Genomic DNA, 18,022 nt, shown 5'->3' on the forward strand with positions numbered 1-18,022 from the left:
GCAGAGCTCTTCCACTGCACTTCCCCCTTATCCTCGACAGTCCAGAGTAATCAATCTCTGATCGTCGTGGGCACTCACTTCTCAAGCCCACGACGGAGAAAACCGAGTGAAGGTGGCAAGTAACCAAGTTTAATTTCAAAACTTGCATTTTGGCCAGTAAGCCTTTAAGAGCTAATTCTGTTTGTTAAATCTGATTTTGAGAGCTGTTACTCAGTCTATTTTGCACTCCAAATGAGTCTGCACCCTGGAAAACTGTAGCAAATTGCTTCACTAATCAAGGTAAACAGAATTATGTTAACTGTCAAGTTTTATTCCAAATTAAAAATGTATGTTTTCTTCATAATTGCTAATTAAGAAAACTGTATTCTGGTCAGTCAAGTGTTTACTTGGCATGTCTCCCCTAAGTTTCTTCTAGTCTATAACAAAGCAAGCAACAAGCAGAGCTGGAAAGACAAGGGAGCAACTACAAAGGCACTACCCTCTGTGTGTACCCTTCGCACAACCTCTCTCTAGCCAGTCTTCTTTTGAAAAAGAAAAAAAATACAAGCTAACTCTCTCCCTCTCTCTCTCTCTCCCTCCCTCCCTCTCTCTCCCTCTCTCTCTCTCTCTCTCTCTCTCTCTCTCTCTCTCTCTCTCTCTTCTCTCTTCCCCCACCCCCACCCTGACTTTAAGATTCTGATACTTCTCACTCTCTTTGCCAAGACACACTGAATACCTATAACCACAAAAGCTCTGTGTAAGGCTGGTCCTGAGGGAAAGAGCAATTTACTCATCCCAAATGAATATAAAACTACACATCATCCTCAGTACTCAATTCCCACCCCTCCTTTCCTTTTCTTATAAAAATTCCATGTGCAGGGGGCAGAGAGTTAGTACAGGGACAGGCACTTGCCGTTCATGTGGTAGACCTAGGTTCGATCCCTGGCACCCTATATAATCCCCCAAGCCCTACCGGGAGTAATTTCTGAGTGCAGAGCCAGGAGTTAAGTCCTGAGCAGTGCTGGATATGACCCCAAATCAAAAACTAGTAAGAATAAAACAAAATAAAAAGAATGGTTGGGTAGGGCTCATGTCTTGTATGCAGCCAACGTGGGTTTGATCCCTGGCGCCCCATATGGTCTCCTGCGCCCAGCCATTAGTAATTCCTGAGTGCAGTGCTAGGAGTAAGCCTTTAGCAATGCTGGGCATGGCCCCAAAACTGAAAAAACAAACAAACAAACAAAAAAAAATCCCATTTAAGCTTATAGAAAGGCACAATCAGAAAAAGCCACAGAATCTTATAAAATTAAGAGGTGCTATTAAAGTATGACATTATAGAAATAAATGGTCGGAAGCAAGTTGTTCCACCAACTGACTTACACTCCCTTCAGTTCTATAAAATCAAGCCAGAGCACAGTGTGTCTCCCGAGACCAGATTGTCGCTAACCCTGGAGGCCCCTTTTGGCCATTGGAGCATGTGGCAGCACAGCTTGGAAGAATTTTGAACTATAGACGTTTCTCTCACATAAACAAGTTTTCATTCTTTTCCAGTTTTTAAAAGCTCTGTTTTGGTTTCTCAAAATGGCATCTGAGCTTAGGACACAATAGATGTAGACACAGTGAGGCAAGCAGAAGATGTTTCAGTGGAACCGAAGCCAGTGGGAAGATCAGCTTGTTTGGAAGCAGACGCAAGTCGTTCTCTCCCCAGAGGTAGCATCTAACCCTCTCCCAATTCATTTTTTTTCAATAGGCACACGTGAAAAATATAAGGCACGTCTTCAGGTAACTTGCTGGTCTGCTTACAAACAGCTCTGGCTATGTTCCTACTAGGAACGTCATCATCAAGCCTCATGCTAGAAAGTCAGCTATTTTAAAAATAACCAATCCACACATCCAGCATCATTTTACCTCTACTTTGAAAGCACTAACAGCTTGAGAAATGTGGTCCTTACTCCTCGGGCCCCTCAAAAAAGACCCCTAGATCTGGCCTCATGTTTCACAGTTGAACAGGCACCAGGCCCTGGTCAGTTTCTCTGTCAGGGCGCCTGGATCCTCACGTGGGAAGGGGAGAGATGGCTGCAGCACGCTGTGGCCCGGCCTGCTAAGAGGAAATCGCTTCCACGGAAATGCCAGGGGGAGGCTCTGTGGCCCCTACTGCTGCCCCAGCCACCCCCATCTTTCTCTCTTCCCTTTCCTTCTCTGTCACCACCACAGTGCTGACCTCAGTCACCTCCTCGACCCCAGTGAAGTCCACGCCACTGGGCTGCTGGCAGGCCATGGCCTCCAGCCGGAGCCGGTACTGCTCGGCCTCCTGCTCCTTCCTGAGCAGCCGGTGCCGGTACTCCTGGGCTCTCCGGTTCGCCTCCTGGAGCTGCTGCTGGAGCAGCTCCCTCTCGGTGCCCGCCTGTAAAAGCAGATCGGGTTACCATCCAGAGAGGGGCTAGAGGGGCTAGAAGGACAAAGGAGAAAGCTCAGGCTGAAAAGTATAGTTTGGGGATCTGCCGCGCTGTCAGTAGCAGGGCACATGCTCTGGTGTGCGAGACACCTCCAGCAGTGCGGGAAGCATTACCTTGCTCTCCGTGCTGCCTGGCACCTCCGGGAGCCGAGGTTTCTTGGTGGATGGCCACTTCTCCACTGCTGCTTCCTCTTCAGCTGCCTCTGCAGCCTGACCGGCAGGCACCGTGAGAACTGCAAGTCAAGGGATGCCCATTGGAGGGACCGATTATGTAGGAAAACAAAGAGCTTTTGGGTTTGAATCAGGAAATAAACTGAAAAACACTTTCTCCCCCCAACCCCCCACCAGTTTCACACTGGCAGGGTTCAGGGAACCCTAGGTGGTGCTGGGGAGCAAACCCCAGCTAGAAGCATGAAAACAAGAGTCTGACCTGCTGCTATCTCCAGCCCTTTCCTCTTTTCTGGGGGCCAACCCATCAGTGCTTGGTGTTACTCTTGGCTTGGTACTCCGGGCTGACTGGGCCTCCAGCATACGAAGCATAGAACCAGCACTCTGAGCTACTGCCCTGACCCCTCATTTCTTAGTTTTCCCATTCCTTTGTATTCTGAAATCAGTAAGTCACGGCCTTGTAGAAAGAAACAGAGAGACATTAAAAACAGTCTCAAAAAGGAAGAGTAAGAGCTGAACAGAGTACTTTGGATAGAGCACTTGCCTTGCACAGGTGTGATCCCCAGAACCCGTTACGGCCCCCAAGCCTTACCAGGAGTGATTCCTGAATGCAAAGCCAGAAGTAAGCCCTGAGCACTGCCAAATGTGGCCCAAACACAAAAAAGGAGTGAACTTTTTCTTTTTGTCATCTTTTTGGGTCACACGTGGTGATGTTCAGGGATTATTCCTGGTTCTGCACTCAGGAATCACTCCTGGTGGTGCTCAGGGACCATATGGGATGCCGGGGATGGTACTTCCCAGGTTGGTCGAGAGCAAGGCAAATGCCCTACCCGCTGTACTATTTCTCTGGCCCCAAGAGTAAACATTTCTAAGTCTTGAAATGTCCTACCTCCACACAGCTAGGACCCAGTTAAAGCTCTTGTATAGAGATGTCTGACTGATCATAGCTGATCAACTTACAAGTCATGAGTAACATATTTCTGCAGGAATAACTTGACTAAAGATATCTAATATATTTACATAAGCTTTTTGGCAAGGACTAGAGATGGTACAGAGGTTAGCTGTACTATTTCTTGATTACCACACAGTCACTCTTAGCTTGATCCTTGCCCTGCATGTGACCTGCAAGCCTCAGCATGCGTAACCTAACACAGAGCCACAAGCAGATGGATATGGGCCACTCTCCAAAAAAATTAAACTTTTTTTTCTTGTTTTTTGGGCCACAACCAGCAATGCTCAGTGGTTACTCCTGGCTCTGTGCTCAGGAATCACTCCAGTGGGTTCGGGGAACCATATGGGATGTTGAGGATCAAACTTAGGTCAGCTGTGTACAAGGCAAGTGCCCTAACTGCTGTGCTATCGCTCCAGCCCCCACCCAAAATATTAAGTTTTGACAAAAAAAAAAAAAAAAGATTGTATTTTTAATTTAAGATACCATGATTTACAAAGTTGTTCATAGGGGCCGGAGCGCTAGTACAATGGGTAGGGCGCTTGCCTTGCACGCAGCTGAGCCAGGCTCAATCTTCGGTGTACTATATGAACCCAGAGTGCAGAGCCAGCCCCGAGAGAAAAGACTTTTTAAAGAAATCTCATGAGGGGGCTGGAGCGATAGCACAGCGGGTAGGGCGTTTGCCTTGTACGCGGCCGACCCGGGTTCAATCCCCGGCATCCCATATGGTCCCCCAAGCACTGCCAGGAGTAATTCCTGAGTGCAAAGACAGGAGTAACCCCTGAGCATCGCTGGGTGTGACCCAAAAAGCCAAAAAAAAAAAAAAAAAAAGAAATCTCATGAGGAACACTGCCCTTTTAAAATAATAAACAGAGGGGCTAGAGCAATAGCACAGCGGGTAGGGCGTTTGCCTTACACGCGGCCGACCCGGGTTCGATTCCCAGCATCCCATATAGTCCCCTGAGCACCGCCAGGGGTAATTCCTGAGTGCAGAGTCAGGAGTAACCCCTGTGCATTGCCAGGTGTGATCCAAAAAGAAAAAAATAAATAAATAAAATAATAAACAGAGGCCAAGCCCATGAGTGCTCAAGCCTGGAAGGGTCTCACACTAGTGCTCCATGGACAGTGCTCCACCACTGAGCTAGCGCTCCATATACACAACCTGCTCTGCTCGGAATCTGGAAGGTCTAGGTCTGATTTCCAGCTCTGCAGAAAATGGAAAAGTAAAGGGACAGGCAGGGCACTTGCCTTGCACATGGCTGACCCAGGCTCGATCCCCCTGGCATCCCTATGGTCCTGAGTCCCACTGGGAGTGATCCCAGAGTGCAGAGCCAGCAAGCTACAGAGACCTCTGGGTGTGACCCAAAACCAACCAACCGAAAAAAACAAACACTCCCCCACACACCAAAAAAAAAAAAAAAAAAAAAAGAAAGAAAGAAAGAAAGAAAAAGGAAAAGAAAAATAAATAATTCTGTTTCTTGATATAATAGCCATATAAACATCTCCAGCTATAAGTAGGCAAGTACCCTCCCTGCTGTGTCATTGCTTTGGCCCCCCAAAATACATATTTGGTGTCAATGGTATTGGGGATAGAACCCTGAGCCTCGCACATACAAGATACGCATCGACTACTGAGTTACACACAGCCATGTTTCCTAACTCAGACCTTCAGCCCCCCACAGACTGGGGGCGGGGGCAGGGTCTCTCCCCAGAGCTTGAGATGCTGGGGCCATTCGCAGTGAGCTAGGTCTGTTCTGTCAGCCTCCAATGCCCTCAGACCTGCAGCCCCTGGCATCTTTAGGGGTTTGGAGACCTCCCAGGCAGTGCTAGGGACCCAGGAGCCACTCTCAGTGAGGCAAGGGCTGGCAGTTTGGGCTTAGCAATGCAGTGCTGCTCAGACCCAGGGGTGATCTCAGGAATCAAACTCAGGACCTGGAGTCCTAGAGGTATGTGTTCCAGTCCTTCGAGTCCCTTCCTGATCTAGCCTTCAATATTCATTTATTTTTGCGAGGGGCTTGGTGGGGGGGCTCCTAAATGGTGCTGGGGCTTGTTCTCTCTCGGTTACCCTTGGCCAGCCAGGTGGTCTGTTCCAGGCTCACGCCCATGGACACAGTGCTACTAGGGCTCCATGGCACTGGGGCTGCCAGGGTCATTCCCGGGGGTGTCTGGGGGCTTCCAGGGATATACCAAGTGATGCTAGGGAGACCATGCAATGCTGGGAATGAGGGCCTTACCCCTGTACTATTTCTCCAAGCCACAGTACCAATGTTCTTGCTGTACTGAGGACTGAGCCGAGGGCCTCACAAATGCAAGGTAAGCGCTCACCCAGAGTCACATGCTCAGAGCGCCAACTTCCCATACTCAGGAGCTAAATTGTAGCAATTGGTTTCCTTTGTTTTAGGGGTGGCAGGAATAGTGGGTGGGGGAAGTACATCTGGCAATGCTCAGGGCTGCTCCTGGCTCTGTGCTCAGGAATCACTACTGGAGGTGATAAACGATGCTGGGTACCAAACCTGAGTTTGCTGCATGCAGGTGCCTTTCCTGCTATTCTATCTCTTCAGCACCTTCTTCTCTTTTTTTTTTTTTTTAAAAAAAATTAACTTCTTATTTAGTTTCTGGCCATACCCAGTGTAATTCAGGGCTTATTCCTGTCTCTGTACTCAAGCTCAAGAGTGACCCTGGCAGGGGTTAGAGCGATAGCACAGTGGGTAGGGCGTTTGCCTTGTACTCGGCCGAGCTGGGTTTGATTCCCAGCATCCCATATGGTCCCCTGAGTGCTACCAGGGGTAATTCCTGAGTGCAGAGACATGAGTGACCCCTGTACATTGCTGGGTGTGACCCAAAAAGCAAACAAAACAAAACAAACAAACAAAAAAATCAAAGAGTGACCCTAGCAGTGCTCAGGGAACCAAATGTGGTGCCAGGGATCTAACCAGGGTTGGCCAAAGTGGCTGCATGTGATACCAGTGCCCTACCTCCTGGACTACCTCACTGACCCCACTTACATATTTTTGAAAAAGTCATAAGGCAAATTAAAAGCTGAGCCAGAGAAAGTACAGGGGTTACAGCCCCTGCTGTGCTCATTGGTCCTTGACACAGCATCTGGTTCCCTGAGCACCACCAGGAGCGACCACTGAACCAGGAGTAATCCCAGGATACTGCTGGGGGTGCACCTCCAAATTAAAAGTACATAAAAACATATAGAGTGAAAAATCTCTCATCCATCTAACACCATGAAGTTGCCCTTCCAGGAAATAACTAATGTCATCAAAGTAATTCCTGAATGTTCTTTCAGAGACAGCCCCCGACACAGCAGCTGTAAGTCATGAATTTCTTTTTTTTTTTTTTTTGTAAGTCATGAATTTCTAATGCAGCTACATTCATGTGCCCACCCGTTTTTTAGCTTTGGGGCCACCCTGAGGTACTCACAGGGGGCCAAGTTGACCCTGGGCTGCCTTCGTGCTAAGTGAGTTCTCTGCATCCTCTAGTCTCTTTTTGTTGTTGCTTCTGTGTCACACCCAGCAGTGCCCATGGCCTATTCTTGGCTCTGTGTTCAGAGATCATTTCCAGTGGTGCTCAGGGGATCCTACAGGGTCCCAGGGATGAACCCAGGTTTGGCAATGTGCAAGGCAAACACCCTGCCTGCTGAGCGATCTCTCCAACCTCCTCACTGCCTGTCTGAAGGGCAGGCCATGCACTTACCTCCCCGCCTAGTTGCTTCCATGCTCTTGCTGTGCTGTGCCCAAATACACTCTGGGGCAGCTCAGCAAGACTCCTGGGCACAGGTTGGTGCATCTTAGGGGTGGACTGGCACACACCCTGCTGTGCCCTGGAGATGGCAGTCCCTGCTGTAGTGGTGCTGATACCAGGCTGAGCACGTGGGGTAGCACCAGGGATGGACATGATCTTGGGCTTGCAGGGCAGGTAGTTTTCACTAAGCAGTTCCTGGAGCCCCAGAAATAGCTTCTAACATAATTGCGGGCCCCGGGGAGAAACTAAAGGGCTAGAACACATGCTCTGCCATGCTGGAAGGCCACAGCTGGTCCCCAACACCATACCGTTCCCTGAACACTGCCTGGAGTGACGCCCGGGAGTGACACTGAACCAGAGATGCCCCTGAGCACTGCTGGGCGCACCCCGTCCCCACAAATAAGTAAGCAAACAACTCACCTTGCTGTCCATCTTGCATAGTCACAATGAACGGCTGGCCAACGCCTCCAGGTGGGATTGCCGTCTGAATATTACCCAGGGGTACTCCATCTGTCACTATAGTGATGACCCTCTGGCTGACACCTCCTACCACATGCTGGACTGATGAGTCCACAGAATAGCCATCCGTGACTTCCTCTGAATTAACTAGAATGGACAAAAGAAAATTTTAAATTTCCATTTTAAAAAATAAATAGAATTTGGGGTTGAAGAGACAATACAGCAGGTAAGGCCTTTGGCATGCAGTAGGGTAGGTTTGATCCCAGTGCTGAACAGGGTTGCCCCACCAGGAGTGCCCCAGAGCACAAAGCCGACAGTAAGCCTGAGCACAGCCGAGTGTGGCCCCAAATAAACAAATGAACAAACAAAAAAGGAATGGAACAGAAAGGTGTTTGAGTAGGTTAGAGAGATGGTTCAATGGTTGGGGGCTCCTGCTCTACACATAGGAGTCCTGGACCCCATCTGTGTGACACAGTCGTGGAGTGACCCCCAAGCACCAAGCTTTGGGGAGCACACAAGCAAGACCAGACGTGACACCCAGATCAAAAATAAAAATCTGGGGCTGGAGTGATAGCACAGCGGGTAGGGTGTTTGCCTTGCACTCGGCCGACCCGGGTTCGAATCCCAGCATCCCATATGGTCCCCTGAGCACCGCCAGGAGTAATTCCTGAGTGCAGAGCAAGGAGTAACCTCTGCATCGCCGGGTGTGACCCAAAAAAGAAAAAAAAAAATCTAACATGTAGGGGTCAGAGAGAGAGAGTACAGCACGGAGGATGCTTGCTTTGAAGGCAGCCCATCCAGGTTTGATTCCCAGCATCCCATATGGTCCCCCGAAACCCCAGTAGAAGTGAATGCAGAGCCAGGGGTAACCACTGAGCATTGCCAGGTGTGACCCAAAAACAAAAAATTTAAATTTAAACAGATGATAGGGCTGGGAACATGGCTCTTTGAAAGAACATATGCCTCTCACATGTGAAACCCTGGGTTTGATTCCAGACGTAGGAAAAATATAGAAAGCAAACTGATCATTTCATGGGTAAAGAGACTTGACTCCTGGCTCAGTGCTCAGGTGTCCCTCCTAGTGGTGCTCTGGAAGCTGTGCTTTAAGGCATATGTTTTGCCCTCCAAGTACCCCTCTGCCCAAGAACAGTACTTTCTAAAATGTCTTCACTGAGATGCTAATACTTTTCACTACAGATGAGTTATAAGTATAAATGTATGAAAAAAAAGGCCTGTTTCAATATACACGAACTTTTAATTAATTAATTAATTAATTAATTTTTCTGGCCACACTAGATAGTACTCAGGACTTACTCCTGGTTCTGCACCCAGGGAACACTACTGGCAGGGTTTGGGGGACCACATGGGGTGCCAAGAATCAAACCTTGGGCTCAGGGGACCAACAGTAGTGCTGGGGATGGAACCTGGTTCGGATGTGTGCAAGACCAACGCCCTAGCACTGTGCCATCACTCCGGCCCTCCCCTCTGCTACGAGGATTCAGCCAATGACTGGGGTCTGTCCCATGAGAACACTGAGGTCTTGTGTCTATTGCCACTGAGCTATTTCAGTATGTTTCATATATACAGTCTCACTTTTTGCAAGATTCTCCTTGTGACTCTTCAGAGAAACCCAGTGGTAGTATGTACTGTTTCCCTTAATGGGCCCAAGTGATAGTACACATCAAATCAACACAGCTGAGACGAGGACACTTACGTCTAGAAAAGTGATTTATCCAATGAGTGATTTATCAAAAAGCAATGGAGCAGAGAGATGGTACAGCAGGGAGGGTGCTCGCCTTCTACACAGCTGACCTGGGTTCCATCCCTGGCACTACAATTGGTTCCCTGAGCCTACCAAGAATGATCCCTGAGCACAGTCAGGAGTAAGCACTGAGCACTGACAGGCATGGCCCCAAAACTAAGAATAAATAAATTAATAAAATTTGTAAAAGGCAATCAGGGGGTCGATGAGATGGTGTGGAAATGAAGGCACTTGCCCTGCACTTGCTCACCCCAGGTTGATCCACAGCACCACATATGGTCCACTGAGAACAGCGAGAAGTATTTCCTGAACAGAGTCAGGAGTGGGCCCTGAGCACTACTGGGTGTGGGTGTGGCCCAACACTCCCCCACAATGCAAAACAGAATAAGCAGCACAAATACAGGTTTCCTAGATCGCTTGCCTTCCGCCATGCTGCCCATTCATACACAGCTGAGTACGGATCTTTACTGTTTTTGGTAGTGGGGCCACATCTGGCAGTGCTCAGGGATCACTCCTGACAGGGCTCAGGGGACCATTCTGGGGATTGAACCCGGGTCGGTCATATGCAAGGCAAGTGCCTTACCTGCTGTACTACTGCTCCAGCTTCTGAGTAGAGAATTTCATGATTACTGTCAGTTGAAAAAACAGCATTGAGGCTGGAGAGAGAGTAAAAAAAAAAAAATAGCATTGAATAGGACTAAAGAAATGTTTTCACCCACCACCCAAATGTGGATGACAGAAAAAAATCAAAATGATCTCTTTTCATTTATGACGGAGCAGATTGCCAGAGGATTCTAGAAGATTCCCTAATGAATACTGAATCCCACTTGTGACCTTCCCTGATCTATATGATGTCCTAACCTTTTAATTGTCTGAATAAAGGATTTGAAACTTGTTTGGTAGTTTTTTTTTGGGGGGGTCACACTCGGTGATGCATAAGGGTTACTCCTAGCTTTGCACTCAGGAATTACTCCTGGAAGTGCTCAGGGGACCAGATGGGATGCTGGAGATCGAATCCAGGTTGGCTGCGTGCAAGGCAAACGCCCTACCCGCCGTACTATCACTCCAGCCCTGATTTGAAACTTGTTTAAATAGCAGAAGGTCACTCTATGTAGAATGTTCTCTGACATACTCCACTGGAAATGCCTTAATTATTATCTCCAGAGATGATGAAAGCAAACTGACCGCAGTGCCCCAGCTGAGTAGAGAGGAATGCATGCGTGCTCTTTATTGGGATGCCCAATTCTAGCTGTGCAGGCTGCCATTCTGACTCATTCTATGTTAGCATCAGTCCAAGACACCTGTAATCCCCCAAATCTGCCAATGTAAGACTAAAAATTTCAATTTGAAGTATTTGGAGTCAGGCAAACAAAACTAGAAACTACAAGAGACACAAAGGAGCAACTTCATCACTCCGGTATTATCCAGCTAATGAACCAATTATTCTAATGCTGACTGAATCTATGTTCCTCTTCCTAATATTTCAAACAAAGCAAATCTGCCAGAGATTTAAAAATCAAAGAAGAGAGAGAGTTCAGCCAGCAGAGAGCCTTTCCTTGTGGCTCTGGATGAACGCAGCGTGGGACTGCGAGCCACCCAGGCATCACTGCGGCGATGTGGGCTAGTAGAGGCAAAGGAGGGTCCATGCAGAACCCAGCAAACTAAAAATGGTTTTTTGGGTTTTTTTTTTTTTTTTGCTTTTTGGGTCACACCTGGCAATGCACAGGGGTTACTCCTGGCTCTGCACTCAGGAATCACTCCTGGCGGTGCTCAGGGGACCACATGGGATGCTGGGAATTCAACCCGGGTCGACCGAGTGCAAGGCAAACGGCCTATCCGCTGTGCTATCGCTCCAGCCCCTAAAAATGGTTTATTAAAGCAAAACCTTAGATCTCCACTGCCTGGCACTTAATCTTGCTCTTTAACTCAAACTGGCATAAACCAATTACCAGGGGATTCAATCTGCTTTAAGACTGAACAGTTTTCCTTTTAAAGTGGATTAAAGGGCCAGAGGATAGTACAGCAGGGAGGGTGCTTGCCTGGCATGTGGTTGACCCAGGTTTGATCCCAGGCATTCCATTCGGTTCCTGAGCACTGCCAGGAGTAATCCCTGAGTGCAGAGCAAGATGCTGGGTGTGGCGCCAAAACAATTAGATAAAAAGTTATATGCTCCATACAGGGCTCCATAGGGCCCTCACTGGTCACTCTCCAGGCATGCTCAGTGCCAAGCACTAGGGCCTCCACTCTCTCGGTTGGCCCTGCAGAGCATGAACCACATGAAGCTTATCTCATTCCACGCTAAGTAGTGGTAAGAGAATATGCCCGTGGGGCTTTATTTAACCCAAGAACCTCTATTTTTCAGAAGGGTGAAAATAATAGAATTGGCCTTTAGTGGCAAGGGCAGATACATATCTAAATTTTCATGCTAGGGATACTGCTAGCAGGAACTACCCTGGAGTCCATCCCTGGCAACACATAACCCTGAGAGCACTGCCAGGTGTGGTCCTGATGGCTACTGAGCATCAGCGCATGTGCTCCCCACCCATAGAAGGAAAACCATAACAGGGGTTGGAGTGAGGGAATAGAAGGGAGAGTCCTTTGCCTTGCATGCAGCTGACCTGGGCTCAGTCCTTGCTGAACACCATGTGATTTTCTGAGCCACACCAGGAGTTACTCCTGAGTGCAGAGCCAGGAACAAGCTCTAAACACCACTGGGTGTAGCCCAAGGAAACAGAAATCAACAACAAAAGCTGAAATCTTGAAAATTCACTTATTGACTATCAAAGGGTGGTACTGAATAACGTATCAGCACTAAATGCCAACAATCACTGGGGCAAGAGATAGTACAGTGGGTAGGATGCTTGCCTTGCATGTGGAAGATCTGGGTTCAATTCTGGGCACCCCAGATAGCCCCCCAAGCTCTGCCAGGAGTTCTCTGTGCACAGTATTAGGAGTAAGCCATGGCACTGCCAAGTGGCCCAGAAACCAGAAAAAAAAAAGAAAAGAAAAGAAAGAAAGACACTGGGGTCCCAAAAGATACTACAGCAAGTAGTGAACTTGCCTTACACTCAATCAACATGGGTTCAATCTGAGTAGGTCTGGTTCATCCTTGGCATCCGATATGGTCCCAAGTCCCACCAGGACTGATCCCTGAGAGCAACCTGGTGTAGTCGAACCCCCTCCCCCAAATACCCCAATTCCCCCAAAACCTGGAAATCTATTTTCTACATGAATAAGGTTCTGGGGTCTAAGCCTAGTGTTCCCACATTGAGGCCTGTGCCCCATCACCGCCAGACACAGCACAGTGTAGTCTTCCAGCCTTCTTACAAAGCTCTTCTAATTTCTGAGTGTAGAGCAAGGAACCCCTGAGCATCGCTGGGTGTGGCCCCAAAACAAAACAAAAATTTTTTTAAAAGAGGGTGTCAGAGCAATAAAATAGGGTGCTTGCTTTGCATGCAGCCAGCCTAGGTTCGATCACTGACATCCATATGGTCCCCAAGCACCACCAGGAATCATTCCTGAGTGTAGAGGCAGGTGGGAGCTCTGAGCACTGTGTGGCACCAAAACAAAACAAAGCTGAAGATGTGAAGGACATGCCTAGCATCTGTGAGTGGCTCTGGGCTAGGCCCTGGACCAGATACCTCTCTGCAGCACAGCTGGGTGCAGACCCTGTATTAACGGATGCCTCCTCTGCAGCACTGTTCAGTTTAATGCTGTATTAATGGATGCCCCCTCCCCAGCACTGCTCGGTATGGACCCTGTAGTAACGGACGTCTCCTTCCCGGTACTGCTCGGTGTGGGACCTGTATTGATTTTTTCCTGTCAGGAGCATGAGCTGAACTGCTCTCTCCAGGCAGTGCTCGGGTCAGACTCGGCATGGCAAGCCTCCAGGGTAGTGTGCTGCCCGGGGCTCATGTGTTCGCACTCCCCCTGCCTCGGCCCTGTATCTGCTTCTTTGGTTGGTTCGGGGTTATCCCCAGTGGGGCTATGGCCTACTCCCAGCTCTACAGTCAGGGTTCCCTCCTGAGAGTGCTGGGGGGGTGCTCGGGACGATGTGGTGCAGGGAATAGTACCCAGGCCTGCTCATGCACAGTGCAAGCACCCGTTTGCTAAACTCATCTCCCAGTCCCTATTCCTTACTCTAAGATTTCCATTTCTTAGTAGTCTTGCTGACACTAATCACTTCTATTAAACCTATGAGGGTGTAATGGAGGGAGGGGGACATTCAGTGCCAAGAATAAGCACAGGGCTGAAGTGATAGAACAACGGGTAGGGCACTAGCCTTGCAAGCAGCTGACCTGGGTTTGATCCCTGGTGCCCAATATGGTCCCCTGAACCTGCCAGGAGTGATTCCTGCCTAAGTGCAGAACCAGGAATAACTCCTGAACATTACTGGTATGGCCAACCACTCTCCCCCTGCTACACATACACACACACAAAAAAAAATCAAGTATATGCAAAGCATGTATTATACCATATAAACCACCTCCCTTGGCCCCTAATGATTCTTTATAACACACATACACACACACACACACACACACACACACACACACATTTAACTTTTATTAGAAACTGTACCACGGCAGAGCCTGGCAAGCTACCTGTGGCATATTCAATATGCCAAAAACAGTAACAAGTCTCACAATGGAGATGTTACTGGTACCCACTTGAGCAAATCAATAAACAACGGGATAACAGTGCTACAGTGCAAAAATTGTATATAATGACAGAAACAGTATAGGAATCAGGGATTTATCTTACAAGAAGCCAATCCCGGTTTGACCCTTGGCACTTCACAGGGTGCTCTGAGCACCACAGGAGTAAGCCTGGGCACTATCATTATGAAGTGCCAAATACTAGAAATTAGATATACCAATTATATCAAAATTGCATAAACCACATGAGATTGGTCTCCCAACTGAAACCTGATACATTTATCTTTTCTACTATTTTTATTATTATTTTGGGGAACCTCCCAAAAGAAGCTCAATGGACTGGGGGGACTCTCTGGGAATGAGGCAGCAATACTTGGAAACCAGGTAGTGCAGGCAGCACCCTAGGGCTGGCTGCGAGCAAGACAAGGCCCTCTCTCCTTATCTTTCTGGCTCCTTTATCTTCTTTGCTTGGTTTTGGTTTGGGGCCACATGCAGCAGTGCTCCAGGCTTTCTCCTGGCTCTGCACTCACGGTCACTCCTGGCAGGGCTACGGGAGCCAGATGGGGTCAGGGATCAAACCTGGGCTGGCCATGTGTAAGGCAAGTGCCCTCTCCTATTGGCCCCTTGTTTTCTTTTTTAAGTGCTATTATTTGAGGGGGGGTGGGACCACACCTGAAGGTGTTTGGAGGCTACTCTGGACTCTCCTGGGAGTCACCTGTGTTGGCCACACGCAAGGTCAGCACCTTACCCAGTATTCTCTCCACTCCAGGCCCAATTCTTGTATAACTGGGAGAGAGAACGAAGAGCAGACAGTGAGATAACGTCTATCAGAAGAGGCTCAGGCAGGCGGGTAGCTGGAGTCGGAAGGAAGCTGCACCCCCGTCTGAGGGCTCCAAGCAGCCTGCCCCTGACTGTTGTGCAGAGTTCACGTTTTTCTTACGATCCCCTCTGTCCCATCACATGCTGACATAAGAACTTTCAAAAGAAAAGGAACAAGCACGTTTCTGAGATGCACACCCACGTGCGGCCACAAGTCACTAGCAATAGGCCGGGGAGCAGCCAGTGCTAAAGGGACTGGCTTTGAAGGTGGTGGACCCCAGTTGGATCTTTAAGCACTTGGAGGGGGCGCCTCCCTAGACCCCCACTGTGAAGCAGGACCTGAGTGGCAATGATTCCCTAGGCCCTGTGGAGCTCAGAATCAATGGAGGAGCTCTGGGCTCCTGACACATGGGAAGCCAGAGAAGGAGGCACCACAGCACGACACCCCCACACAGACGGTGCACACTCCCCGAGACAGGGCTGATTACAGCCAGGCCTGCCAGACACCAGCCAGACTGTGAGGGACTTCAGAGTGGAAGCTTTAGGACAAAAGCATTCTGTGTTTCAGTAATGATGATGCTACTCAGACAGTTCTCGCTCTCAATGAAATGGAATGACTCACCCAACTTCCTTCAATAGCAGAAAATAGGGCCAGAGTGATAGAACAGAGGGTAGGGCACTCAGCTGACCTGGGTTTGATCCCTGGCATTCACCTCAGCACCTCCAGGAGTGATCCCTGAGTACAGAGCCAGAAGTAACCCCTGAGCAGCATCACCAGGTATGGCTCTCCAAAACAAAAACAAAGCAAAATGAAGTATGAATACTTGTGAAAAACCAGGTTGGGTTTTCTGATTTACACAACTACAACTAAAAAGAGACAATGCATATGACCTCTTTAGCATATGGGGTAAAGGGAACTCTAGGCAAGTTAAGTACTTCACTGTCCAATATGGTTTATCAACGTAAGACCCAACACATCATATAAAGTAGAATGTGCATGAATATTGTGTTTTGGGCAAAGTTGCATTTGCAGAGACAGCTTTTGTTACCTATTCAATTATGGCTCATATAAATACCTCAGGCTGGAATTGAGGGATGTATGCTACTGTAGTCTAGAACATCTCAGTGAATCAGGGAAAACTACATCAAGAAAAACGACATAACTTGTCGCAAATCATGGCGCTATTACATGTCAGAGCCCAGTTTGAATCAAGTAAAATTTCAAAGTCTGTTCTTTTCTTGACCAACAAAGCTATTTACACTTGACTGTGGAATGCATCTTACAGTTTTACAGAAACAGAAACCTTATTTTCATCACTGCTTAGCCCTGATTAATGCTAAAATTAGTGAATTAGTGTGCCTACCCAAACAGCTGCATTTGATGATGGCTTTGAATACCTGATTAGTTACACATGGAAAACTGTAAGACCTTTGTACGATGGATTTTGAGATTAAAAAAAAAAAACATTGAAAAGATGACAACCCCAGCAGCACATGCTGTCACCTCAGCTTACATCCCGGGCACCTCAAGCTTCCCAGAACACATAGGGAGTGATCTGAGTACCACGCCTCAGACGAGCCTCAAGCACTGTAGGTTTGGCCTCAAAATAAATGCTAAATTACGTTCAGAATGAAAGAGACAGACATAGAAAGATTGCACTCATATGTGGAATATAAAGTAGCTGAGAGGTATAAGCTTACAATGTTGTGATTTCTGGCAGATATTTCTCTGGACTTAGTTACCAAAATACAGAAATCCAAACCTGTGGGGCTGCTAGTGCGGCCTCTCGACCTCATATCTCTTCATTCTCAGCAATGGAAAACAAATTATCAAATGCTTTCTTTTCAGCAGGTCGACTTTAGGGGGGAGAAACTCCAAATCAATAATAGTGAATTTTTTGTTGAAATATTGAATGTAATCAAAGTAAAGTGAAAGTAAAGTGAAATTTACCAGTTACACATGCGGGGTGGGGGTCTGGGGAGGTCGGGGGGGAAGAGGGGAGGTATACTGTGATTCTTGGTGGTGGAATATGTGCACTGGTGAAGGGATGGGTGTTCGAGCATTGTATAACTGAGACCTTAAACCTGAAAGCTTTGTAACTTTCCACAAGAATAAAAAAAAAAAAAGAATCCTCTAAAGGAAGGAGACCACTTTGCCTCAGTGTGACTCAGTAATATGTACCTGGGGAAAGTGCTTGTCAGATTATATGATTGCACAGTGTCTAAAAATAACCACGACCTTCCATCTAGACCACTATTAGCAGTCGGTTCACTGACTTTGGGAGAAAGATCTCAGCTAATCAATAGTTCCTACTTCTTGCTTTGTTAGGCTCAGTTCTGACTTACTTATCCCTTCTCACAATCATGCCTGCTAGGTTTTTCCATCATCGCTGATTGACAAACAAGCATACTGAGCACACGGATAGTGACTCTCAACCACACATGGAGAGAAAGTTGAAGTTGAAGACACGGACTTCCTCCTTTTGGGCTCTTAATTTCAATACTTTTCTGCCTGAAACAATAAAAAACCAGGGATGAAAAAAAAAATAAAATAAATGCTAACCTACGAGCTTCTCAGCTAAAGTCTTAAGAAATATTCCAGTGAGCTGGAGAGAGAAAATAGGGCTTAAGGCCCTTGCCTTGCATGTGACTGACCCAGCACCATCCACGGTTCCTGAGCCCACCATGAGTGAACCCTAAACACAAAGCCAGAAGTGAGTCCTGAGCACCACCAGTATGGCCCCTGAGTGAAGTAAGAGTAAATAAATACAGTGCCAGGGATAGAACCCAGGGACTCCTATACCAAGAATCTGCTATATCACTGAGTTGCATCTTGGTTCCTTTCTTTCCTTTGAAATTTGGAAATGTCTGGGAGGCAGGAGATGACCTGCTTCCTAAGGAGAAACTGAGTACAGGCTTGCATGTGGGAGGCCCCACTTCAACCTGGCACCACACGGTTGCCAGAGCTGGCAGTAATGACTAAACACAGAGCTGGGAGAACCACCAGCCCCCCAGCCCCCTCA

The 18,022-nt window shown here is 47.9% G+C and overlaps 1 protein-coding gene across 2 annotated transcripts in view; it reads right to left on the bottom strand.

Annotated features, from left to right (window-relative positions):
• GABPB2 (GA binding protein transcription factor subunit beta 2) overlaps window positions 1-18,022 on the bottom strand; it is a 38,580-nt gene that overhangs the window by 3,402 nt on the left and 17,156 nt on the right. Inside the window, exons 6-8 of one of the 2 annotated variants that reach the window (XM_004618129.2) lie at window positions 7,722-7,907; window positions 2,549-2,667; window positions 2,201-2,383 (exon numbers count right to left, since the gene is read on the bottom strand). In XM_004618129.2, the coding sequence (XP_004618186.2) occupies window positions 2,201-2,383; window positions 2,549-2,667; window positions 7,722-7,907 (488 nt within the window). Of the gene's footprint in view, window positions 1-661; window positions 2,384-2,548; window positions 2,668-7,721; window positions 7,908-18,022 lie in introns of those variants that run through there. The other variant, XM_055130392.1, reaches the window with a different exon arrangement.

The sequence above is a fragment of the Sorex araneus genome, chromosome 3 (genome assembly GCF_027595985.1).
Source record: "Sorex araneus isolate mSorAra2 chromosome 3, mSorAra2.pri, whole genome shotgun sequence".
Taxonomy (NCBI): Eukaryota; Metazoa; Chordata; class Mammalia; order Eulipotyphla; family Soricidae; genus Sorex; species Sorex araneus.